Genomic DNA, 25585 nt, shown 5'->3' with positions numbered 1-25585 from the left:
ACATTATCATAGTGTTCTAAAGGGAAAGTCTTGAGTGAATGCACTCATTTCCATTAGCAACTAGAAAATTGTGAGATTGCTTTCTGTGGGGCTTAACTCTTTTTTTTGGTATTACACTATAAAAGAACTTCTTAGACTGATGTTGATTGAGACAAATTATAACAAGTGCCGACGATATTGTCGTTTTCCTTCTTATATCCTAATATGCTACCAAAATTGGTTTCAACAACAGCAAGTATGATGCGTCTCTCTTTGTTTATCGCAAAGGCTCTGACCTTGCCTACCTTCTCTTATACGTCGATGACATCATCCTTACTGCTTTTTCCTCGGCTCTTCTCAGGTCAATTCTCTCCTCTCTCAAATCTGAATTTTTAATGACTGATCTTGGTCTACTTAACTATTTTCTAGGCATTGCAGTTCGCAGGGACAACAATGGGCTATTTCTCAGCCAACACAATTATGCGGCGGATATCCTACATCGTGCAAACATGTCCAATTGTAAACCGGTCACCACTCCGGTTGACACTTCCGCCAAACTCCATGCTGAGGTCGGTGCTCCTGTTGCTGATCCGTCGCTATACCGTAGTCTTGCCGGCGCTCTCCAATATTTCACTTTCACTAGGCCGGACATCGCTTATGCTGTACAACAAATATGTCTCTATATGCATGACCCTCGAGAGCCTCACTTCACCGCCATGAAACGTATCCTCCGCTATCTCAAAGGAACCATCTCCGAAGGTTTACACATCACCCGATCCAAAACCACTACACTCACTGCCTACACCGAAGCGGACTGGGCCGGCTGCCCCAATACACACCGCTCCACCTCTGGCATCGCCGTCTTTCTTGGTGACAACCTAATCTCCTGGTTCTCCAAACGCCAACCCACTGTATCTCGTTCAAGTGCTGAGGCTGAGTATCGCGGTGGTACCAACGTTGTCGCCAAAACAATATGGATACACAACCTTCTCCTTGAACTTCATTGCCCTCTTAATACTGCAACACTTGTGTATTGTGATAACATAAGCGCCGTTTATCTCTCCACCAATCCGGTACAACACCAACGTACCAAGCATATCGAGTTAGATATCTTGTTTGTCTGTGAACGTGTTGCAATGGGTCAGGTTCGTGTATTCCATGTCCCATCCTCCCATCAGTACACAAACATCTTCACCAAAGGTTTCCCTACATCTCTGTTCCGTGATTTCAAGTCCAGTCTCAATGTTCATCCTCATCCTGTTTCGACTGCGGGAGGGTATTAGAATAGGAATACATATATTCTTCTGTGTATATTAGGAAGCTTAGTTAATAGCCTCCAACGGCTATCTTGTACAACTTCTCATATATAGTCTCGTGAATACAATGATACCAATCATCAATTGGATTAACCTAATCAAACACTAGTATTTGCCTTGGATTTCAGGATTATACGCAACTGAGTTTTTGTCCTTTTTCCTCTGTTTCAGACTATTGATCACAGCTGTTCTTTTTACATGCGTTACTTGAGAGTTGTTTAGTAACATAACTGTTATTGCGGATTGGAGAAAAACTGAAAACAATTTGATGATGAAGGGAAGAACAACAGCCAACAATGTCTAGACGAATCTGTCTACGAAGAACGGGAAAAGAGATCAAAAGCTAGAAAAGATGAACAGCGCTAAAAAAATTTCAGGGGTAAACAAAAACACAATTTAAAAATTATGAGTGTATCAGCTTTTTAGTACTTTGATCTTCTCAGGTTTTTCTTGGTTGTTACGTTTTAGGTTGACCTTCTGGTTATCGAACATCATTGCTCTGAGAGAGGTCATTTTGCAGGCTTTTGGTAAAACTAGCGTTCCTAGTCACTTCACAGAGACCTCTAAATCAAATGGGAGTGAACATATTGGTTTAGGGAAGCTTAGAAAGAAGAATAACAAATGGACTAAGCAGTCAAATAGTTTCAAGCCGGTTTTCGAAGACTGGCAAGAATCGGAAACCTTCACTGCTGCATTAGAGAAAGTTGAATTCTGGATTTTCTCTAGAATCATTGAATCTGTGTGGTGGCAGGTGAAATTTCAAGAAAGCTTCCTTCCTTCATTGAAATTTGTTCTCTGTTCTCCTTTTTCAGGTTTTCACTCCTCACATGCAATCCCCGGAAATTGGCGGTAAAACGAATGAGTAACTAATGGGACCTGTTTTGGGAGATCATTTACAAGGAAACTATTCAATCAGCCTATGGAAAAACGCTTTCAAACTTTCTCTATCCCGCCTCTGTCCAATGCGTGGAGGGTTAAAAATCTGGAAAGCTCTCTACTCTCCAACAAAAATTCTCAGTACTCATTATTAGTCTCCTCTACTCTCATGCTCTTAATGAAAGTTGCAATCTCCAAACTTGCCCTTACCAAACCGATTCAAACCAATACATTGAACAAGTTTTTAATTGAATTGATTAATAATAATAATAAAAAATATCAGATCCGCTCCATCGCTTCTTCTTCTCCATTCTCGGGTTCATCCATTTTTCCACCATTGATGAAGCTCAAGCTTTAATTTCCGAATCAGATTTCCTTATCTTTTCTACTACTTTCAGCTTAAACCCTCTTAAATCTATAGAGTACATTCAATCGATTTTGGGTTATTGTATTTAAAATTTAGAGATTTCAATTAGATTTGAATTTTGTATTGATAATTAATGGATATTGGGTTGATAACCAACTATTATGGGTCAATTAAGAAATATGAATGGACTGTAGTGGCTGAATCGTAGTAAAACATATGTAGATAGCTTATTTGGTTCGAAAATCCATTGGGTTGCAAACATAGTAAAACTAGAAAACTGAGTATAACTGCCATAATTGGTATAACATGTATAACTAAAAAATTGATATAACTGGTACAACTGATATTCCTAAAGGTACAACTAATATATTATTGTGTACTAATATAGTTTTATTACTAATTTTTTAGGACAACACAATGACCATCCTTCTCGAATCATAAATGACAGCTAGGGAGAAATTTGGATAGCTGGTTTCAAAGCGAGGGAGGAAGCCAATATAAGATTAAAAATTAGTGTAATTTTCAATGTATTTGTACTCTATGATTTTGTACAACTTGGTAAAACTTGATTTTATAATGGTACAATTATGTATGTCTTTACTCCTATTCCGTTTGTAGTAAAACTTGGTACAACCTAACGGTACAACTACCACCAATTTTAAAAAAATTATATGTGCTTTATAAATTAAAATTTGTTAGACAATGTTAAAAATCTTCATATTCACTTTATAAACTTAAATTGTGTGACACATCTTCTAAAGTAACATAAAAAAAAAATAGTCTTCACTAAATTCATTTGTGTCCAAGAAAGATCTTATAGTTTTAAGATGACTTTCATATTGTTAACTCAATTACATTGCAAAACACACAAAAATAAAATTTTGACACGTATTTTTGCATGAACACATTGAGAATGTTATACAAATAAGGGCTTGATTGGAACAACATATGCTAGAGCATTAGCATTATGTAGCATAAGCATTAAGGTGCATAAGCTGTATGCTCTGATTAATATAACACATTTAGTTGATTGGTATAGCAGTGGTGTATTAGATATTATATTTATATTTAATATATGACATTAATTAAAAATATATAATTTAAATGTGTTTTATATAAAAAAATTAATTATCACTCATTGCTATATATATATATATATATTAGAAATATATTTTACATTTAATGAATTTTATAAATTGTTATATATATAAATGTGTAATTTAATAATTTTAATTATATATATTTATAATGTAACACATTAATTAAAAATAAAAAAGTATATTTTAAGGATTTATAAAATATAACACATGAATTTTAAGGATTTTTAAGATAAAAAAAAATTCGACCCGAATATAAAAGGTTTGGGTGTTCTATCCATTTTGGTTGGTTGAATCAGTAATATTCTCTAACTATTGGGGTCTAAAAGTATTTACTTATTTTTTCGAATTATTTTAAATCAAAAATAAATTAAGTTATAGAAGAGGAGCATTTGAGAATTTTTGTTGGAGAGTAGAGAGCTCCAGAGATTAAAACCCTGCGTGGAGCAGGGAACGAGTGCGGTTGCTTACCTATCTTGGCTAAAATGGTATTAAGATTCTTCATTTTATAGTTCCAAGCCAATAACATAAACTATATTAAATCTATTGGAATCTTAACTTCTATATACATTATTTCCATACTATGTAACAGGTGATGGAGAAGTGTATAGCTCGAATTGATGTAGCCATGTTCAATGCAACTAGATTTTAACCCGCGCACCACAGGATAATTTTTTAACTAAAATTTTTAATTTTTTTTAACTTTATTTTTTTATTTTTTTTTATATTTTTTTTTTTATATTGTATAATTGTATTTTGAAAGTTACTTCTAGGATTTCACCCGTGTACCACAGAAAATGATTTATTTTTTACAGTCGTAATTAAATCAACTTTATTTACTATTTTTAGATTCAACCCGTTAATACATATACAGTAAAATATTATATTAGTTACAGGAAAAAAAATAGTAAATTATCATATAAATTACATGATTATCATGCTCACATATTACTCTATTAAATCATTACAAAGTGCATAGAGCATTTAATAGTTACTTTGGAATCAATTAAACAATTATCATTCAACAAAAACTATGAACAACTTCGCCAAACTCATCTTTTTATTCTCTCCTCCTCCAACATATTTTCCTCATCTGTGGCCTCAACATAGGCCCCTTTAATTTACTCCCAATTGTTTGAAAAGATATACAAATGGATCAAAGCAAAATTCTGGGGTGTACCAAAAACCGAAAAGCTTGGTAAGTGCAAAAGGATAGTATATATACAATAATAAATATAAAAGAGAAAGGTACTCTAGCTTGGTAAGTGCAAAAGGATAGTATATATTAGGATTCTCATGTATGTCATATGGTAGTATGAATCTGAACTCACCAGAAATAAATATAGAATATAAAAAAATAAAATTAAACATTTAACAAATTTTGGAAATAAAACTATAAAATCGAATCACCTATATGTTATTATTAAAAACAGATACAAATATATTTGCCAACCCCATGAATATTCCTAACAATGCTATCGAACTAAACATACATTAAAAATTGTAAAGTCTTAGAAATGTAATATACGAAAATAATGCATCAATTAAACAAACATCAAATCCAGAAAAATAAGAACAGGAATATCATAATAACTCCTGCTATAACAGCTAAACTTTGAAGAACATGACCCTATTTCTTGTGTGTAATGGATGCTTGTAGTGTAGGGTGAATGTCATATATATATAGTGTTTGAGCTGATGGTAGGATTTCGTCATTGTGAATGTTCTAAAGTCTTGATTAGCAAGTTTGGAATATACTTTTCTCGATTTGGTTTGTTTTGATTTATGGAAGGTTGTTAAGGTATATTAATCTAATATGCTCGATTAATGGTAATTGTGTTTACACCATTATTGCCACAATCATTTAGGGGTTAAAGAGTCAGAGACCTAATTAATTAAAAGCATCGAGAAGCTATGGAGAAAGGCGACTCTAGGGTTTTGGGTGACAGCCAGCGTGATGCTACCATGGAAGATGTTGGTGAGAAGGAAAGGCCACCGGGGGATCCTCCGGATACGCCGAGAGTGTGGGTACAGAAGGAGCGGGGTAGTTCGGTTGGGGGTCGGCTGGTGCCGGAGGAAGTGGTGGATGATGATTTTGTTACGGAAAGGGTGCGGTTGGAATTTCCTAATGGAGAAGATGGAGAACCGGTGATCACTATTGAGAAGGAGGTGCTGGATGCTATGAATGGTCTATGAAAAAATTGTATGGTGGTCAAAGTGTTGGGGAGAAGTGTTCCGATAGCGGTGTTGAGTCGAAGGTTGAGGGAGATGTGGAAGCCAAATATGCCAATGCATATTATGGATCTGCCGCAGCAGTTTTTTCTGATCCGTTTTGGTAGTGAGGAGGAGTACTTAGCAGCTCTAACCAATGGTCCGTGGAGGGTTTTCGGGTCTTATCTATTGGTACAGGCTTGGTCACCGGACTTTGACCCGTTGCGGGATGAGATTGCTACTACACCACTATGGGTCCGCTTGACAAATATTCCATTTAATTTTGATATATCACAAGTCCATTCTCTTTGCCATTGCTAAGGGATTGGGAAACCCGATTAAGGCAGATTTAACAACGCTTCAGGTTGAGCGAGCACGGTTTGTAAGGGTCTGCGTAGAAGTAAATCTGAAGAGGCCTTTGAAGGGAACAATATTGATTAATGGTGAAAGGTATTTTGTTACCTATGAAGGTTTGAATACCATTTGCTCAGGATGTGGGATGTATGGGCATCTGGTTCATTCATGTCCTCACATGGTGCATGAGAGGGAGACTGTTGTTTCTGCAATTGTGGAAGTGCAACCGGTGAACCAAATGCAACCGGTGAATCAAGGTAATGGCGGCCGTCAGGAGGATGGTTTTGTCCAAGTAAAACAGTGGGGCCGGCGGTCGGAGTTTCGTCCAAAAAGTGGTCCGACGACGGTGGCTAGTGGGGGTGCGGGTTTGGCAAGTTCATCTCGTGAGTTACGGAAGGAGAAAAATGCAGCAAATATCGCGCTTACTAACAGTTTTGGAAGGTTAGCCACGGATTTGGCAATCCCTGAAAGACGGGATGTGAGAAGATCGAATGAGGAAAATAAGGAAAATTGTGAGTCTGCAGATCAGATCATAGCGACACACGATCGCGTGGGAGCCAAGGAAATTGTTTTTAAGGCTGCAGGGGGAGGAAGTGTTACTTGGCCTCGAGATGGGCCTAAGGGGACAAATGGAGGAAATAAGAATGGGCTAGGGAAGAATGGGTCTAAATCTAATTCGACTCGGAATAACAAGCCTGTGAAGGGGTTAGTTTACGGTCCAACAAAGGGGGAGACAGAGATGTCGATTAATGGTAAGAGATTGAGAGTTGAGAAGGAGGTTGTGGGGAGACGCGGTGGTGCGTTTGGAGCCAGTGATGTGGAAGGCTCGGTGGTCCGGTATGGGGATATTTTGCCAACGAAAAATTCAGCGGACGAGCCTCTGGATCTTCAATTGGTGGAAGTTCCTCGGAATGCTGTGGAGATGGATCGGCAGCCGTCGGAGAAGACGACGGGTCCCGAAGCTCAATGAAGGTGTGCTGCGGTTGTTCTGGTCGCGTTTTGTGTTGCAATGATTAATTGTTTATTGTGGAATTCCCGGGGGGAAAATAAACCCAACTTCAGGCGATCGATTCGATATCTTTGGAAGAAAAATTCTACGAATGTTTTAGCTCTCTTCGAGACACATGCTGGAGGTGAGAGAGCTGGACGTATTTGTCAAGGTCTTGGGTTCGAGCATATGTTTCGGATTGACGCGGTGGGTCAGAGCGGGGGTTTGTGGTTGCTTTGGCGGGATGGTATTGGGGATGTCACTATCCTGAACTCTTCGGATCAGTTCATCCATGCCTTGATTGTGAATGGGATGGAGTCATTAAATCTTATTGTTGTTTACGCTGCACCATCGGTGAGTAGGAGAAGTGGTCTGTGGGGTATGTTGCGCGATGTTGTGCGACAGGCTACGGGGCCGGTGATGATTGGTGGTGATTTTAACACTATCGTTCGCATTGATGAGAGAACAGGAGGTAATTGTTTACTCTCTTTGGATTCTTTAGCCTTTGGAGATTGGATTAACGAACTATCCCTGATTGATATGGGCTTCCGGGGAAATCAGTATACTTGGAAGAGAGGGAAGGTTGAACGAACCTTTGTGGCAAAGCGTTTAGACCGGATTCTTTGTTGCGCTCAAGCTCGCCTGCAGTGGCAGGAAGCGGTGGTCTCGCATCTCCCGTTTCTAGCTTCCGATCACGCACCATTGTTTGTGCAACTTACACCTGAGGGGTCTGGAAACTCTCGCAGGAGACCTTTTAGATTCGAAGCTGCCTGGTTACAGCATCCGAGTTTTCAAGATTTGCTAGTTGCCTTGTGGAATAGTGATATTGATACTCGTGTAGCTTTGGATCAGTTGAGAAGAACGTTGAGGAAGTGGAACCGGGAGGTTTTTGGAGATATTACTCAGAAAAAGGAGCGGTTAGTGAAGGAGTTGACCCAGGTTCAGGAGAGAATTGATCATCAACAGACGGATGACTTGTTGTTGCAGGAGGAGGTTTTGTTAAAGGACTTTGAGATGGTGCTTGAACAGGAAGAAATGTTGTGGTTTCAGAAGTCAAGAGCAAAATGGGTTGTCCATGGTGATCGCAATACAAGTTTCTTTCATATCTCTACGATTATTCGAAGAAGAAGAAACCGGATTGATATGCTCAAGAATGAGTCTGGTCGTTGGATAACTACGGGAGAAGAGCTTGAGCAACTTGCAGTGGATAATTTTAGTAAGTTGTATTCTTTGGAGGACGTAGAGATGGAGGGGGAGAGGCTGCCTGATGAAGGGTTTCCGACACTGACTATGGCAGAGAGGGATGCTTAAAGTAAACCTTTTACGGCTGTGCAGGTGGAGAAGGCAGTGCGTAGTATGGGTGGTTTTAAAGCCCCAGGTCCAGACGGCTTCCAACCTATTTTTTATCAGAAATGCTGGGATGTGGTGGGAGATTCAGTGCTACGGTTTGTTTTTGAATTCTTCAGTTCAGGCCAACTTCCACCGGAGACAAATGATGCACTTGTTGTGCTAATACCGAAGGTGTTGAAGGCGGAGAGGATTACTCAATTTAGACCAATTAGTTTATGTAATGTGTTGACCATTACTAAAACGTTGGTGAGTGGGTTGAAGGGTGTTATCTCTAAATTAATTGGTCCTGCTCAATCTAGTTTTATCCCAGGCAGATTGAGTACAGACAACATTGTGGTAGTGCAGGAGGCTGTGCACTCGATGAGACGGAAGAAAGGGAGGAAGGGTTGGATGCTCCTAAAACTTGACTTGGAGAAGGCTTATGATCGAATTAGATGGGAATTTCTTGAGGAGACCTTACGAGCTGCTGGGTTATCGGATATGTGGATGGAATGGATAATGCAGTGCGTCACTGGTCCTTCTATGAGTCTATTGTGGAATGGTGAACAGACTAAGCCATTCAAGCCACTTAGGGGACTTCGACAAGGTGATCCCCTATCACCCTATTTGTTTGTGTTGTGTATGGAGAGGTTATGTCACTTGGTTGAGGAGGAAGTGGCTAGAAAAGCTTGGAAACCGATAAGTCTGTCTGTTGGGGGACCCAAGCTTTCTCATATTTGTTTTGCAGACGATCTGATTTTGTTTGCTGAAGCATCTGTCGCCCAAATTAGAGTGGTGAGGAAAGTGCTAGAGCAGTTCTGTTTGGCATCAGGACAAAAGGTGAGTTTGGAGAAGTCCAAAATTTATTTTTCTGAGAATGTGTCTCGCGAGTTGGGATGTTTGATTAGCAATGAGAGTGGTATTAAGTCGACAAGAGACTTGGGGAAATATTTGGAGATGCCAGTGCTGCAAAAACAAATAAATAAGGATACTTTTGGAGAGGTTCTTACTCCGGTATCCTCGAAATTGGCTGGCTGGAAGGGTAGGACACTGAGCTTTGCGGGGAGACTTACCTTGACAAAAGCGATGTTATCTTCAATCCCTATTCACACAATGAGTACAATTAAGTTACCAACCTCCACCCTTGATACGTTAGATAAGATGTCACGGGAATTCTTGTGGGGTTCGAGTCCGGAGAAAAGAAAGATTCATTTGGTGTCTTGGAAGCAGGTTTGTAGACCAAAAAGAGAAGGGGGTCTCGGGATTTGCACAGCGGCTGAAATGAATAAGGCTATGGTAGCGAAAGTGGGATGGAGGCTTCTACATGATCAAACCAGTTTATGGGCTCTTGTTGTACGCGCTAAGTATAAAGCTGGGAGCCTGCAGGATTTTAGTTGGATGAACGTAAAAGGCACTTGGTCCTGTAGGAGTGTGGGAGTTGGGTTGCGTGAGGTGGTGGTTAAGGGACTCAGTTGGGTTGTTGGTGATGGTCCACAGATAAAGTTTTGGACAGACAAATGGTTAACGAAAACATCACTGCAAGATCTTGTTATTGAGGCTTTGCCGGATCATTTTAGATTGTTGACAGCCCGTGACTTCTGGCAGGAGGGGTACGGCTGGTTGTGGCATCATATCTTGCCATATATCAGATACACAGAGACTGGAACTGGCATCAGTGGTTTAAGATTGTGTAACGGGTCCTCGCGATAGATTATCATGGGGAGAAACCGCAGATGGTGAGTTCACAGTTAAGTCTGCTTATGAACTGTTAGTGAGAGAGGAGGTGTCTGAGCAGAATATGGGGCTGTTTTATGATCGTTTGTGGAGGGTTACTGTACCAGAGCGGGTGAAGACCTTTTTGTGGTTAGTCTCACGCCAGGTGATCATGACCAATACCGAGAGAATGCGCCACCACTTGAGCGATAATGCAGTTTGTCAAGTTTGTCAAGGAGGACTAGAGACCATTATGCATGTCCTCCGCGATTGCCCTGCGATGGTAGGTTTATGGGAACGCCTTGTTCCACCGAGTAAGCGGCGTTTGTTTTTTGTGCTGTCTTTGTTGGAATGGTTGTATGCTAATCTAGGGGGAGCAGGAGGTGCAGGACAACAGTTATGGTCTACTACATTTGCTATTGCGGTTTGGTGGGCGTGGAAGTGGCGATGTAGTGATGTTTTTGGGGAGCATAGAGTTTGTCGGGACAAGAGTCGATTACAGCTCATGCGGTAAGGAAAGGTCCGAGACCTGAGAAGCATGAAGTGTTAATACGGTGGTTACCTCCGCAAGGTGGGTGGTATAAGGTCAACACCGATGGGGCGTCTCATGGGAATCCTGGCTTAGCAACTGCGGGTGGTGTACTCAGGAATGCAGATTGGGTATGGTGCGCGGGTTTTGCTTTGAATATTGGTTGATGCTCGGCTCCTCTGGCAGAGCTTTGGGGAGTTTATTATGGGCTAGTGATTGCTTGGGAAATGCGAGTGGCGAGGGTTGAATTGGAGGTGGATTCAGAGATGGTAGTGTGTTTTCTTAAGGCAGGGATTGGAGATGGTCATCCGCTGTCGTTCCTGGTACATTTGTTACTGGATAGTCCGGGTGTCACACGTATAGGGAAGCTAACCGCCTTGCGGATGGGTTGGCGAACTATGCTTTTAATTTACCTTTAGGTTTTCATTCTTTCAATAATGCTCCATCGTGTCTTGAAACTTTGTTGCAAGAGGATGTAACGGGATCTGCGTGTCCTAGAGCTGTACGTTTGTAGTTTGAGTTTTACATTTCAATAATATAAGCTGGGAGGTTAACTCCCGGTCCCCTACCAAAAAAAAAAAAAAAACAATCATTTAGGGGTTTAATTTCGTAAGGTGAATGAGTATTTTAGAAATCTGGTATAAATCTTAATAATGCATATTAATCAGCAATCTAATAAGATATTAGCAAATATGTAATCGTTTATTAAATTCAAATTAAACATTTCCTAAAATACAATCGACTATAATTGGTTGTTATATTATAGGGATGTAAATAAGTAGAGTTTAACTAAAATAGAAGATTCGTGTGACTAAGAGGATCTGAATACACAATTTATGCCATAAAAATTTTTTGGTGAAACCCGGCCGAAAATATTTGGCAATATTAGGGAGGATCCGATTAATTGAATCGGTTATAATTTTAAGTAAAAACCCGACCCGAAATAGACAAAAAGTGATAGCACAATTTGTATTTCAAAAATGTTAAGATAGATGTATATATAGATTTAAGAGTTTATATAGTCTCTAAAGATCTATTAAAATATGTTTGGAGATTTTTATGGGATTAACAATTTAATGCGTAGAGTTGTTTTTAGAAAAATCGAAATGTATAGATGTTGTCAAGATTTTTATGGAAATAAACATAACAAAATTAGGTCGATTTAAATAGTTTCATTAATTGAGTTTTTATGAAAAGTTATTTTAGGAAAATCTGTAGGGGTTAATGTTCCAAAAAAACAAATTAAATAAGATAAACTTCAAGGACATAAACCAAAATGTACTTCAAAAATGTTAATATAGATTCTGCGTGAGTCAGAGCATCAGATTCCCACGGATCCTGTCTCTGATCCTATCCTAGATTCTAAAGTCCTGCCTATACTTGCTGGAGACTTAAGTTTTGGATCTGGGGCTCAGCTTAAAAACGCGGTACAACATCAAGAAACATAATCAGATCGTTATATTCACTTTAACATGAGAAAGTACTAATGTTCTTGAATGTTGTGATCTCTCGCTTTTTAGATTGGAAATTGGTCAAGATGCCTCGCTGAAACCTTCTCTATAAACACTAGAGATTCAGTAGAAGAATATGATCCCATAGATAGCGAGAAATCATTCAGTTTGCTAAACAAACTTAGCGATCTACTTATGGTTCCTAAAGATATGTTAATGGAGCAATCCATTAGAGAAGAGGTTTGTTTTCATATCTCTATCACTCTTTATTAAGCTATATTTGATCATATAACATCTTTCTTGACTAATGCATAGGTATGCCCATCGATAAGTCTTCCCTTAATAAAAAGAATACTCTGCAACTTTACACCTGAAGTGTTCTGTCCTGATGATGTCCCTGCCTCCCTGGAGCTGTCCTAGAAGAGCTTAACGCTGAGGTAACAAAATCAAATCCACATTTTCTTTCTCTGCTTATATTGTGCACTCACTATACTTTTTTTGTTTGTTTCTCATCAGAGCATGTCAAAGCATAAGTTTTCAGGAGTTAGCTTCCCTTATGCGGCTTCTCCTGTTTCAGACGTTCCTCCATCATTCTTGGTTTTGTGAAGGATCTGCAGGAGAGGGGAGAAAGTGTTGAATTTGGGATTAATGTTTTGAACAACATGAGGCGTAGTCAGATGAAAATGTTTCTTGAGCTGGCACTGAGATGCTGTGAGGAGAGGAATGAAGACAGGCCAAATATGATCTTGGTGGCCAAAGAGATTAAGCTAAGAGAAGGATTACTCGACAGTTAAAGCCTGAGATGCTGGGAAATGGGTCTAAGGATGGTCACCTGGATTTCTCACAGAGTATGTTGATGTTTATAGCTTTGGAATCTTTATGAATTATGATGGTTCTTCTGATTAAAAGACATGGTATGGCTCCTCGATCTGATGTGCGCTTTCATTGATATCCGTAACTATGTAAGAGGCTTACAAGAGAAAGGTGAGTTTACCGAGACCATATTGAAGTCGGAGTAAGAGACATTGAGGAGGCAGAAAGATCTCAGGTCAACAAGTTTGTTGAGCTAACGTTTAGATGTTGCGAGAAAAGTTTGGAGAAGAGACCGAAGATGATCGATGTTGCCATGGAGCTTAAGCGGATAGAGAGATCACTATTTGATATACCCGAGGTAAACAAGACTACAACATAGATCCGTTTTGGTTTCTGTTGATATCAGAAACAACAACTAGAAATATGAAATTAAGAAATAAGATCTGGGCAGACTTTCGGTGCAAATCGACAAGAACAATGAAGAACAACGAACTGGATTTTTTGTATTGATTTTTTGTATCAAATCGTTAAAAGTTACATGCCTTTTTCGTTTACAAGTGCCGAATATTTAAACTAGAACCCAACCCAACTCCTCCTGGATCTCCTCCTACAATCTCGTCCGTCATCTTTGACCTCGACCTCCCGACCTCATTCGTGGACTGACTTCATCCCTCAGCCGAGCTCTCTTCCTAGGCCTGTGCCGGATCCATTTACTAAGTTGTCATCTGTTTCCTAATGGGCTTTCCCTTTAGGCCTTCACGAGCCGCGAAATCCAACACCAACAATTGCCTCCCCAGCCTTTTTAACCTAAATCTAGAGGTTGAGAAGGCGAATATATTGAGAATCTTTCGTCGTTTCGGTTTCACGATCCTTCTCAAGGAAATACACTGAATCTCGACCTCCGAGATCCTTGTAATGATTACTCTCTCTCTCCTAAGATCCGACGGCTGAGACGAACGGTTTGGACGGTCCAGATTAAAGAAGCTAGATCCAGGGGATTACGAAAACCGAAACCATTATGACTTATAAGTCACTATTCACACGTCTCGTCATAACCGCACACTCATCCACTACTTCAAGGTAATTCTTTCTTCTCTCCTCTCCGCTTGAGAATTTTTGAAAAACGACTCGTTAACTGTCTTTTCTTCTCTTCTCTGCTACGTTTATCTTTTTCCGCTTTAGGCTAGTTTATTCCAAGATTATCTTTCTTTCTATTCTTGTTGTTATGGCCCCACTTGAACTTTCGGGGAATCACCTCCCGCCGATCACCACTGTCAAGCACCTGACTGACCTCCGTCAGAAGCACGGAGTTCCTCCGAACGTGGAGATGATGCTGTCTCCTGGGGAGCCCTTTACTCCGGAAACTGTTCCTCCGGGCTACTGCTGCGCGTACACCACGTACTTTGAGCGGTGCGGACTCGTATTCCTAATCCCAAGGATTATTCTGCAGATCCTCCAACGCCTTCGAATGGCGATTTCGCAGATGTGCCCAAACTTTGTTAGGCACGTTATGGGCCTCTATGTTCGAGGCCACGAAATTGGGATTGACCACGGGGTAGAAGATATCCTTCGACTGTACCACATCAAGCACAATTTGGGCTTCCCCGAGACGTTCTACACGTGTCGCCATCATGACGAGAGATAATTCGGGCGCTCCCCGGGAAAGACAAACGGTGGAGAGAGAAGTACTTCTACTTCCGAGTTATCCCGGCCTCGGTGGGGGACTTCAACTTCGTCCGCCTCCCTTCCCAATCGGCTGTTTGTGTTGGTCAGGATGACCCTTCTTGGTCGTTTGTAGGATCTCGTCGTTACTACGACTATATCGTTTATGCCATTGCACTTATACATTTGCTTTTTTGTTTTCAGACTCCGGAGATCACCCGAACACCCTTGCAACACAAACACTGACCTAGAGGCTAGGAGGAGGTGAAGTCCAGTGGAATTCGTTCACGCGAGCCCGCATTATTGCAGCACTCAACAACCCAGTCGCTCCCGCTCCCGTTCTGGTTGCTCCTTCTCAAAATTTGAACATCCCGGCTGACCGCAATCAACCCAGGGGTGACAGATCCGGGCGCTCTCCTACTCATCAAGGTATGACAACTCTTTGAGCAGAACAAACTTTAGGTCGTATATATGCATTTTAGTTCGACACGCCACTAAGCTATTTCGGAATCCTGACGTTGCGTTTTGTTTACTATATTTTTTTTGTTCTGAAGCAGACGTTCCCATCCGACCTCGCATGCTAAGCTCCTCTTCGACTTCCACTCCCTCGTTTGCCATGGCCAGAAAATCGATGCTTCGCGAGCTGAGAGAGCAGACCCAGTCTTCCTGCCGAGTTCGCGCAGGAGACGTGGATGCCGCGCTGGCCTCTGCCCTTCGGGCTATCCATCCTGAACCCGCACAAGCGGGCAGTGAAGAGGTGAACCAGATCCTTGCGACCCCTGCTGGGGCTTCTAACCCTGCTCAGGAAGTGATGTTGGTAAGCTCGCAATCCACTGAACCTGCCCCTCTCCATTAGAGAGCTCGCACGGATGTCCCCCGAACCGGTGACGACAAGAGTCGTGAAAGCTGGGGAAGCCGGCCTGCGGGTAACCGAGTCGACCAGGCAGCGGGTGAACCAGTTGTCTCTGGAAATGGCTCGTCGTCGAGCCGTCCCTTCCACTGGAAGTTTGCTCATTCTCGTGACTCTCCGGTGTATGAAGATCATCTCGTGATAGCCATCCTTTTCAGGCATCTGAAGACCGCCAAGTGCCAGGTCCCGTTGGTTAAGGACCTTGTCGAACGGGAAGCGTACGTGGAGGCGATGGCGTCCCTGACACAGGTAATTCTCTTCCACCGCTTTGACATGTTCGATCATTATTACACACACCCGTGTTATTTGTATGTTTTTTTTGTGTGCCTTAACCGGAGAACTCCGTCTTGTCTTGAATTCATTCGCAGGCCGCAGCTGCCAGTGACAAGCTGGTTTCCCTTTATGAGCGAAGGGTGAAAGACGTTCCCCAATCGGCCGAGCTCGAGAACACGACCAGGGTGATCCACGAGCTGATGACGGCCCTGAAGGCTGCTCAAGAGAAAGAGGCCATTGCTGTCAGTAGAGCCGATTCCCTTGACCGGGAGGTGACTTCCCTGAGAGCTACTCAGGGAAGACTAGCGACACTCAAGGGTGAGCTTGCTGCTGCCAAGGCTGCCTAGGTCAAAGCTGCGGGGGATCCGGATCTTCTCTTAATGGAAAATAGATGGCTGAAGGACAAGGCCGTGGGGGCGGAACGATTGCACGCTGAGGCGACAGAGAGGGCGGTCCATGATGCGAACGTGAAGCTGGCTCAGGATTACCGGGGGGTTCTGGACTCGATCAATAGCATATGGGAGAAGAAAAAGGAGAAGGCCGAAGTTGATGGCGACCTGGCCGAGATTGAATCCAACCTCCTTCTAATCAAGCAGATCGGCGAAGGCAGGACCATGGTTGAAGACGAGCTGAGGATCCTTGAGACCCAGAAGGCGGTGCTAATGGTTCGGTCCGAATCTCTCGTGGTTTCAGACTTCTCGCTAGGCAAGCTCAACCTTCCTCAGGTTTTGGATGACTCAATCGCTCCAATGGAGGTTGACGCAGGGACCGGGGTGCCGCGCAGTTTGAACGAACATGGGAGTAACGCAGGTGAGGCGGTGGATCCGGAGGTCGGATTGGGAGAAGGGGACGTCTGATCGCCATCTGCGTTTGATCTCTTTTTTTTTTTTTTGCTTATTTCTGGACTTTGTTTTATTTGCCCTGGAGGGCTTTTATCCGAGACTCGACTTGCTTGCCTGGGAAGGCACTTACGTCTTTCGTTTTTTCCGACTTGCCCGGGAGGGCTTTTATCCAGAACTTTAGAATTATTTGCCTTGGAAGGCATTTAAATCCTTCTTTTTCTTTCTGTTTACTTTCGGATTGATTTAAAACGCATAAGTTTCATCATCACTTTATTTTCTTTGTCTATCCGACCAGATATGAGTTTACCTTGGGTGGACGTGCGGATGGTAGATTCTTGGGAATGTTTACCGGGGGTCCCTCATGTTAGCTTTGTAAAGCTCATCATGAGCTCGTTGCTCGGGCGTGGAGAACTTCGGGGAGTTCTGAAGCGTTCTGAATTGGGTAGCGGGATAGCATTTATTTCCGCGTGAGGTTGTGGAGCAGTTGGGCGCTGTTCGTTTTATTAAAGTTGCGTTAGATTCGTTATTGGCGAGGAGGTGTTCGAGGAGTTTGAAGTGACCTAAGTTGGATAGCGAGGTTACTTTTATCGTTGCATGTGATGCCCGAGGGCCTTCTCGTTCTTTGTTTGTTGAGTTGTTTAACTGTCTGATTTAGTCTTGCGATTGGCGAGAGTTATTGCTGTTGAAGCAACGCTAGCGAGCGAATCTGGCCGTGGTGGAAAGCTTCCATTATATTGGGATGGAACGATTATAGACGCGAAGAAAATTACTTTAGAGAGGTGGCTGCACTCGGGGGATCGAGCTGCCTACGTACCCCGTAAAGGGATCAAGCCAAATCGTAGTTCGGTTATTATCAATACTTATTAGAAGTATTTCTTGAGGTTCATGACATTCCAAGGCTGGAGCTCGGCTTTTCCGTTGCTCTCGTCTTCGAGGCGATATACGCCATCGCGAACAATTTCGGTGATACAGAAGGGTCCTTCCCACTGGGTCCCTATTTTCCCAGCATTCTTCTCCTTTCTGTGATCAAACACCTTGCGGAGCACTCGATCTCCAACGACGAAACGTCGAGGCCGGATCTTTGAGTTATAGAAGCAGGCAATGGCATTCTGGTAGTTTTGAACTCGCACGTAGGCTTGTTCTCTTTTCTCATTGATGATGGCGAGGTTATCGCGTAATGTTTCGTTGTTCGCCTCCTCATTTTCGGGGGAAACAACTCGGCGGATACTGCCTACGGAAATTTTTGCCGGTATTACGGCTTCGATTCCGTAGGCTAGGAGAAGGCGGTTTCGCCCGTGCTACCACGTGGCATAGTCCAGGTGGCCCAAAGGACCCTGGAGAGCTGAGCGTCCCAACCGGACTTTGCGGCGGTCAAACGGCGCTTGAGGCTGTGTAAGATCAATTTGTTGGCAGCCTCGGCCTGCCCGTTTCATTGGGGATACCAGGGGTAGATGGGGTTAGCCGTATATCCCAGTCATCGCAAAACTTTTGAACCGCGGAGGACACCAGGTTCGTTCTGTTATCGGTTACAATTTCGTAGGAGATTTCATGTCGGCATACAACGTTTTTCCAGAGGAAATCCTTCACGTGCTCCCCCTTAATAGATTGGTAGGACTCGGCCTCGATCCATTTAGTAAAGTAATCCTTTACAACCAATAGGTTAGTAACACGTCGCTTTCCCGACTGCTCGAGAGGTCCAATAGCGTCCATTGACCACCGCATGAAGGGGTATGGAGCGGAGACCGAGACAGAATTAAAATTTTTTTGATTATAAAATTCAAAGAAAATAAAAAAAAAACCCGAGATTCGGGTTCACGGGTGTTACATTTCATTAAAATTTTGTATTTAAAATTAACTAAAAATCATTAATTAGATTCGTCATTTCCAAAAATCTTTAGTTAAATTAAGAATTTGAGGAATTTCTTTACTTTATGGAAAATGAATGTTTGAGAATAATTTAGAGAGCGGTAAAAACCATTGAGATTAAAATTTTAAATTATTTTGAGTCATGTAAAAAAAATGAAAACAATTTAAACAGATATATATGTTTCACTCTGAAAACCCATTTACAACCGAGATATATATATTTCAAATGATACAAATATTCGGGTAAACACAATTTTATAATATGCAACTTTATAGAAAAAGAAAAGAAGAAAAAAAAAACACCTAAACTTGATCATGTTGAATTTTTTTCTTCATTTCTTAAGTCCTGCTGAACTCTCGGATCCAATTAAACACGACAAAGTTGAATCTATGGTTGGGCATTCGGGTAACCTGTTTGGGTTCGGGTATATCCAATCGGGTTCGGATAAACGGGTTTAGAAAAATAGAACTCATTGAATATTTTTTAATATATGGGTTTAGTTTGGTTTGGGTTACAAATTTCAGAACCCGAATAGTACCCAAACTACCGGATACCCAAAAAAAAATAGATAAAATTAATTAAATTTAAACAAATTTAACTAAATCTTAACTTATGTAACAAATTATCTTAGATATTTTAATTTTTTTTTTTGTTTTTTTAATTTAGGTATAAAACTAATTAAAATATTCAAAATTATAATCATAATTTTGGGTAATTGAATTATATTAATGCTAAATATTATAAATATGTTTATATGTTTAGGTTTGATGGGTACCCAAACGGATATCGGATAATACCTGATCATAACCCGACCTGATAGATATTAGAAAATATAATCCAATAGAGTTTTATAGGAAAAGCCGTATCCAATCCATATTCGGTTTTTCGAGTCGGATTCTGGAATGGATATTCAGGTATTGTTTTTATGTTCAGAGACCTAGAACGGAGATTGACTAATTCAGCATGATTTAATACATTAAAAAAAAACAAAAACAAAAACAAATTTTTTTTTACAAATTTCTGGTTAAAAGTGAGTTGTGTGCAATAATATCGGTAGGGGATCATAATTTAGTTTTAATTAATAAGAAAAGGATAAAGATAATTAAAAACCGCCCGTAGAATTATCGTCTAAATTACTTTTATTTATAATATATAATGTGTTATCCTCGATCAAGACAAACAAAAAAAAAAAAAAAGAGAAAAGCTTTACTGTATATAGTAGAGACATTATGATCATCTTGGCTAATCTTTTTCGATTTAGCTTTGTGAGAAGCTTTGTTATATTGGAGTAGTGATGTTTTTTTTTCTTTTCTAGAAATTGTTGGTCTGTAACTAGTTATCTGAGAAGGAAAGTCAGCTTACACATCTACAATATGTAAAGAAATTCTTGTATTGTTGATTAAACATGGTTATTTAATAGTTCAATATGTAAAGAAATTCTTATAAACCTTAATTATCATTTTCATATTTTAAATATAAATGCAAATCTAAATATATATTTAGTTGTACCTAGTTGAACTGAGTATTATATATTTATGTTATCTAAATATTACCCTCTATAGTTAAAATGTAATTTTGTGTGGTTATTATTCATTATCTCTCGGAAATATAATAAATCAATAAACTATTACGAATTACATAGGTTGTTCTAGTAACATTTCTTACTTTTTCTAGTAACATCTCTTACTTGTTCCATTTCCGGTGAACAACAACGACAATATTAGCTAGGGTTGCAGAAGAAGATATGTTGAAGATGACTACAAAATTACAATAATATCATTCACTAAAACGGATTTATGGACGTACACTAAGCAAAAGAACGTTATGTATATACACTAATCTCAATTACGTTATGTACGTATGCGTTCATATGTACGTACACGTTCGATTTGAGGTTTAATGAATCCGAAATTACCAGAATATCCTCGTCTTCTACCTCTAACATACGACTGAAAACCCTAATTTCCCCTGCCTCACTTTATTTTTTCACGACTTATGTCTATTTTTTTGGTTTCACTTGTAGGGTTTTTACTCAACTATTATATATTTTCATCTCAACATCTGATTTCTAAATTAAAAACCTATAAAAAGTGAGTTATATAGATCCCCCAATAAGTCTATCGCAATGCTAGACTGTCGTTGCCAGCTCAAACAAATTCGTATTTTTCTGGTAAGACTTTACAGCTGTCAAAAATGCCTACTAAATCTACCACAGACTAGAAATCTACCAATACACTACGAAAACTATTTCAAAAAACAAACAATGTATACCAAAAATATCTGTAACGGGCAAAAGCTGTAGCATAAATCTGTCGCAATAGGCCATTAGCATACCATAAATATCTTCCCACCCTTTTACGTCTATCGATATACCCACTAAAAACATAAGTCTATCATCAAGGGCAATTCCTCTACCAACTTAATCTAACGAAATCATATATCTATCGATTTGATCTACGTTAACCGATAAATGTACCAACACTACAACTAATTGTACCAATAATATCTGACGTACACCTTCAATCGGTCACCTTACTATACAAACTATATCTACCAGCTTTATGTACCAGAAAAATGTACCATCAAAGAACCGGTAGACTTTCTCCCATTTCCCAATGTTTTTTATTTTCCACTAATGGCATTAGCCGTAATTACGTTTTTTCTCAATACTAGTTTCAGGGATAGTATGGGTACAGAGTTTATTCTAGTAATTACCAACAATTGTGTGCTACTTTTGTAATAAGTAAGCTTTTATGTAATATTATAGTAACTCTCCCTTCAATAATACATGATTTTTCTATGGATTTCCAAATTCCTTCAAATTTACGAACCAATAAAATCCCTCTAAACTTTGTATACAACGTCTTCTTATGATCTTACATTAAAAATATATATATATATATATATTTATATTTAGAAAAAGCAAAATCTAAAAACAGAATTAAAATTTTTTTGATTATAAAATTCAAAGAAAAAAAAAAAAACCCGAGATTCGGGTTCACGGGTGTTACATTTCATTAAAATTTTGTATTTAAAATTAACTAAAAATCATTAATTAGATTCGTCATTTCCAAAAATCTTTAGTTAAATTAAGAATTTGAGGAATTTCTTTACTTTATGGAAAATGAATGTTTGAGAATAATTTAGAGAGCGGTAAAAACCATTGAGATTAAAATTTTAAATTATTTTGAGTCATGTAAAAAAAAATGAAAACAATTTAAACAGATATATATGTTTCACTCTGAAAACCCATTTACAACCGAGATATATATATTTCAAATGATACAAATATTCGGGTAAACACAATTTTATAATATGCAACTTTATAGAAAAAGAAAAGAAAAAAAAAAAAAACACCTAAACTTGATCATGTTGAATTTTTTTCTTCATTTCTTAAGTCCTGCTGAACTCTCGGATCCAATTAAACACGAGAAAGTTGAGTCTATGGTTGGGCATTCGGGTAACCTGTTTGGGTTCGGATAAACGGGTTTAGAAAAATAGAACTCATTGAATATTTTTTAATATATGGGTTTAGTTTGGTTTGGGTTACAAATTTCAGAACCCGAATAGTACCCAAACTACCGGGTACCCAAAAAAAATAGATAAAATTAATTAAATTTAAACAAATTTAGCTAAATCTTAACTTATGTAATAAATTATCTTAGATATTTTGATTTTTTTTTTTTTTTAATTTAGGCATAAAACTAATTGAAATATTCAAAATTATAATTATAATTTTGGGTAATTGAATTATATTAATGCTAAATATTATAAATATGTTTATATGTTTAGGTTTGATGGGTACCCAAACGGATATCGGATAATACCTGATCATAACCCGAACTGATGGATATTAGAAAATATAATCTAATAGAGTTTTATAGGAAAAGCCGTATCCAATCCATATTCGGTTTTTCGAGTCGGATTCTGGAATGGATATTCAGGTATTGTTTTTATGTTTAGAGACCTAGATCAGAGATTGACTAATTCAGCATGATTTAATATATTAAAAAAAGAAAAAAACAAAAACAAAAACAAATTTTTTTTTACAAATTTCTGGTTAAAAGTGAGTTGTGTGCAATAATATCGGTAGGGGATCATAATTTAGTTTTAATTAATAAGAAAAGGATAAAGATAATTAAAAACCGCCGGTAGAATTATCGTCTAAATTACTTTTATTTATAATATATAATGTGTTATCCTCGATCAAGACAAACAAAAAAAAAAAAAAAAAGAGAAAAGCTTTACCGATAGAAGAACGAATCAACAACGAACGGAACGAAGAGTAAAAATATCTCAAACACCAATTCCTGATTTGTCATCGATCAATACTTTGTTTCTCTCGTCTCTGACAAAACAAACCCTAAATTTCGTCTACGATGGCTTCTCACAATTTTACCGACAAAACTATAGTTTTCAGAAAATTGCAAGCAAAATCTGAGAACAAGGTAAGAATTGTTTCTCGTTTTTGTAATTGATTTTCTGGGTTTTTTCATTATGCGTTTTTTGAGAGTCGTATTGCGCGGGGCAGTTAGATCTTCGATTTGAAAAATGTTCGTTTTCGTTTTAATTGCCAATTTCGTAGGTATGCTTTGATTGTAATGCGAAGAATCCAACATGGGCATCGGTTACATACGGGATTTTCCTCTGCATCGATTGTTCAGCCATTCATCGGAGCCTCGGTGTTCATATCAGCTTCGTCAGGTAAACTAAAGGATTAATCTTTAAATCCAAATCCAATTCTGCTTCTGTTTTTGAGGCTACTTGTTGTTGTTCTGTTAGTGTAGACTTTTCCTTTACCACCACCGGATTCGTTTTATCGAAATTAAAGACTAATTCAAGTTACCGATCCATTTGAGTAGAGAATGTTTTGAAACTTGTCAAACACTAAAATACTACTGTGTATTTCTATTTTTTTCTCGGTTTGGTATAGGTCAACGAATTTAGACTCATGGAGCCCTGAACAGCTCAGGGCAATGATGTTTGGTGGCAACAACCGCGCTCAGGTGTTCTTCAAGCAACATGGATGGACGGACGATGGCAAAATAGAGGCTAAGTACACGTCAAGAGCGGCTGCTTTGTATAGGCAGATTCTTGCTACAGGAGTTGATAAAGTCACTGCAGAAGAAATTGATGCTGCCCTACCATCATCTCCTGTAGTTCCGAAAGCTTCTAATGAGGTTTCTTCTTGTGCTGTCAAGGAAGAGCTACCTCCTCCTAAACACGAAATTACCAGTGCCACTTCTTCTACTCCATATGTGCCAAGTACGTCTAAGAAACTTAGAACTATTGGTGCTAGACGGGCAGGAAAAACTGGTGGTCTTGGTGCACAGAAGCTTACTACTAAGGTAAGTCTCTTAGTTGCGTTAACGTTTCTCTTCTCTTGTTCAGATTAAAAATTATAATTTTTCCTTTTTTTTTTTTTGTGGTAAAATGTTCCCACAGGGGAATCTCTACGACCAGAAACCGGACAAAGTTATTCCTGCTTCTTCTTTTAACGTCCACTTGCGATCTCAAGGACAAAGTGGTGCTGATGCACAAGTTCCTAGCCATGTTGCTCCACCAAAGCCTTCATCAAGTTCCAGCTCTTTATTTGTTCAAGTAAGTAAGCCTTGTGTTTTAGTTTTACACTCCAAAACAGTTTCGGTCATCTGCTATAACTAATTTGATTACTAGGTTGAAGAATCGGTTGAAGCAAGAAAGAAGTTCTCAAACGCAAAGTCCATTTCTTCTGCTCAGTTCTTTGGAGATGAGAATATATCCGATAATCTTCCATCAAAAACTACCCTTGAGGTAAGTAGATTGTCCTCCATCCATATTATCATGACAAACACTTTTTTAGATATCCCTGTGATCTCTCTTTGATTTCATATGCTGGCAGGTGAATAAAGACATGTGGTTATCACTGAGCAAAGTGGGCAAAATCAAGGATAAGCTCGTTGGGGGAATACTTGGAGCTGATGTTTGTGGCCTCCGAAAGGAAGTGACAGAGTTAAAGCAGAAATTGCATGCACAAGATGCTGATGGCATCCCTATTGCCACCCGTCGGGACTGGGTCCACAAAGTGTGTGACCAAGTAAGTTTTTACCACATTCATCTCTCTTCATCTGGTTTCTTAGATCTTTTAATTAACCCTGATTGTTCTGATAAACATAGTATTTGTGTGGTTGTTTCTAACAGATCACAGTGATGCCATGCCACATCTATTTTCTCCCCATATATGGAGACATACTTAGGAGTACCGAACAGGATATGTGGGCCTTAATGGATGAACTATATGGGACGGAAGTGGAACCTGATTCTATTCTTGCATAGCAGATTAAGCGTTTACTGTCAGAAGAGAAGGGAATGAAGAAGCAAAGATGGTATCTACGGCGAGGTTCACTCTTCTTGTAAAAACGTTTGCATTTAATAAAGGGAAATATTTTGAATATGCACAAACATAAAAGAGTTTACAAGATGTTGTGTGAGCTATTTCGTTTACCATAATTTCAACCGAGAACCAGAAATGTGTTAGAAAAAGCAAAGTCGCGTAACTAAGCCTACTACTATATTATCAAGAACCTGTCTGTAATTAACCAAATGATGCTGACACGATCACTTGCATAAAGATAATAATTAACAAATCTTCGATGTGACTTGATTCTACATTCTAGAAGATGAGCTCGCTCTCAAGTATCAACCTTGTCAATACATGTTTGTTTTGAGTAGAGAAAGTTTAGTATATTATATAAGAATCCTAGCTACCCCAGGGGTCATATTTCTTTATAATTTTTTTTGTTTCAATATTTAATATGATTGAAAGTAATTTGGGAAAAATGTCATTTAAATCATGAACTTTCAAATTTTGGCCATTTAAACCATGAACTTTGTTGTAGGCCATTTAAAACATCAACTTTTGTTGATTAGCTTTTTTAAACACGAAGTTTCGTTGACCAAGCCAAAAAAGACATGACGTTAAATCCGATAGTTGACCTACTAACAGACGTTACTTTACCGTTAATCACT

The 25585-nt window shown here is 39.2% G+C and overlaps 3 protein-coding genes and 1 pseudogene across 3 annotated transcripts; 3 read left to right on the top strand and 1 right to left on the bottom strand.

Annotated features, from left to right (window-relative positions):
- Positions 1 to 5558: 5558 nt before the first annotated feature.
- LOC147930532 (uncharacterized) lies at positions 5559 to 7170 on the top strand (annotated as a pseudogene).
- A 39-nt stretch (positions 7171 to 7209) lies between these two features.
- On the top strand, positions 7210 to 8499 carry LOC147930531 (uncharacterized). Its single transcript, XM_087478635.1, has 2 exons — positions 7210 to 7618; positions 7700 to 8499. The coding sequence occupies exons 1-2, from the start codon at positions 7210 to 7212 to the stop codon at positions 8497 to 8499; spliced, it is 1209 nt and encodes a 402-aa protein (XP_087334761.1).
- Positions 8500 to 17573: 9074 nt separating this feature from the next.
- Positions 17574 to 18420, bottom strand: LOC147930530 (uncharacterized). The gene is made up of 2 exons (XM_087476916.1): positions 18153 to 18420; positions 17574 to 17941 (listed from the first exon to the last, which is right to left on the bottom strand). The coding sequence occupies exons 1-2, from the start codon at positions 18418 to 18420 to the stop codon at positions 17574 to 17576; spliced, it is 636 nt and encodes a 211-aa protein (XP_087333042.1).
- A 4248-nt stretch (positions 18421 to 22668) lies between these two features.
- LOC104731755 (putative ADP-ribosylation factor GTPase-activating protein AGD8) lies at positions 22669 to 25099 on the top strand. The gene is made up of 7 exons (XM_010451234.2): positions 22669 to 23025; positions 23163 to 23281; positions 23511 to 23925; positions 24023 to 24178; positions 24254 to 24370; positions 24459 to 24653; positions 24758 to 25099. The coding sequence occupies exons 1-7, from the start codon at positions 22957 to 22959 to the stop codon at positions 24890 to 24892; spliced, it is 1206 nt and encodes a 401-aa protein (XP_010449536.2). The 5' UTR covers positions 22669 to 22956; the 3' UTR covers positions 24893 to 25099.
- The last annotated feature ends 486 nt before the right edge of the window (positions 25100 to 25585 follow it).

Source organism: Camelina sativa, chromosome 12 (genome assembly GCF_030686135.1).
Source record: "Camelina sativa cultivar CO46 ecotype springtype chromosome 12, ASM3068613v1".
Taxonomy (NCBI): Eukaryota; Viridiplantae; Streptophyta; class Magnoliopsida; order Brassicales; family Brassicaceae; genus Camelina; species Camelina sativa.
The sequence above is the reverse complement of the archived record's forward strand: the minus strand, read 5'-3'. Positions and strand labels throughout refer to the sequence as shown.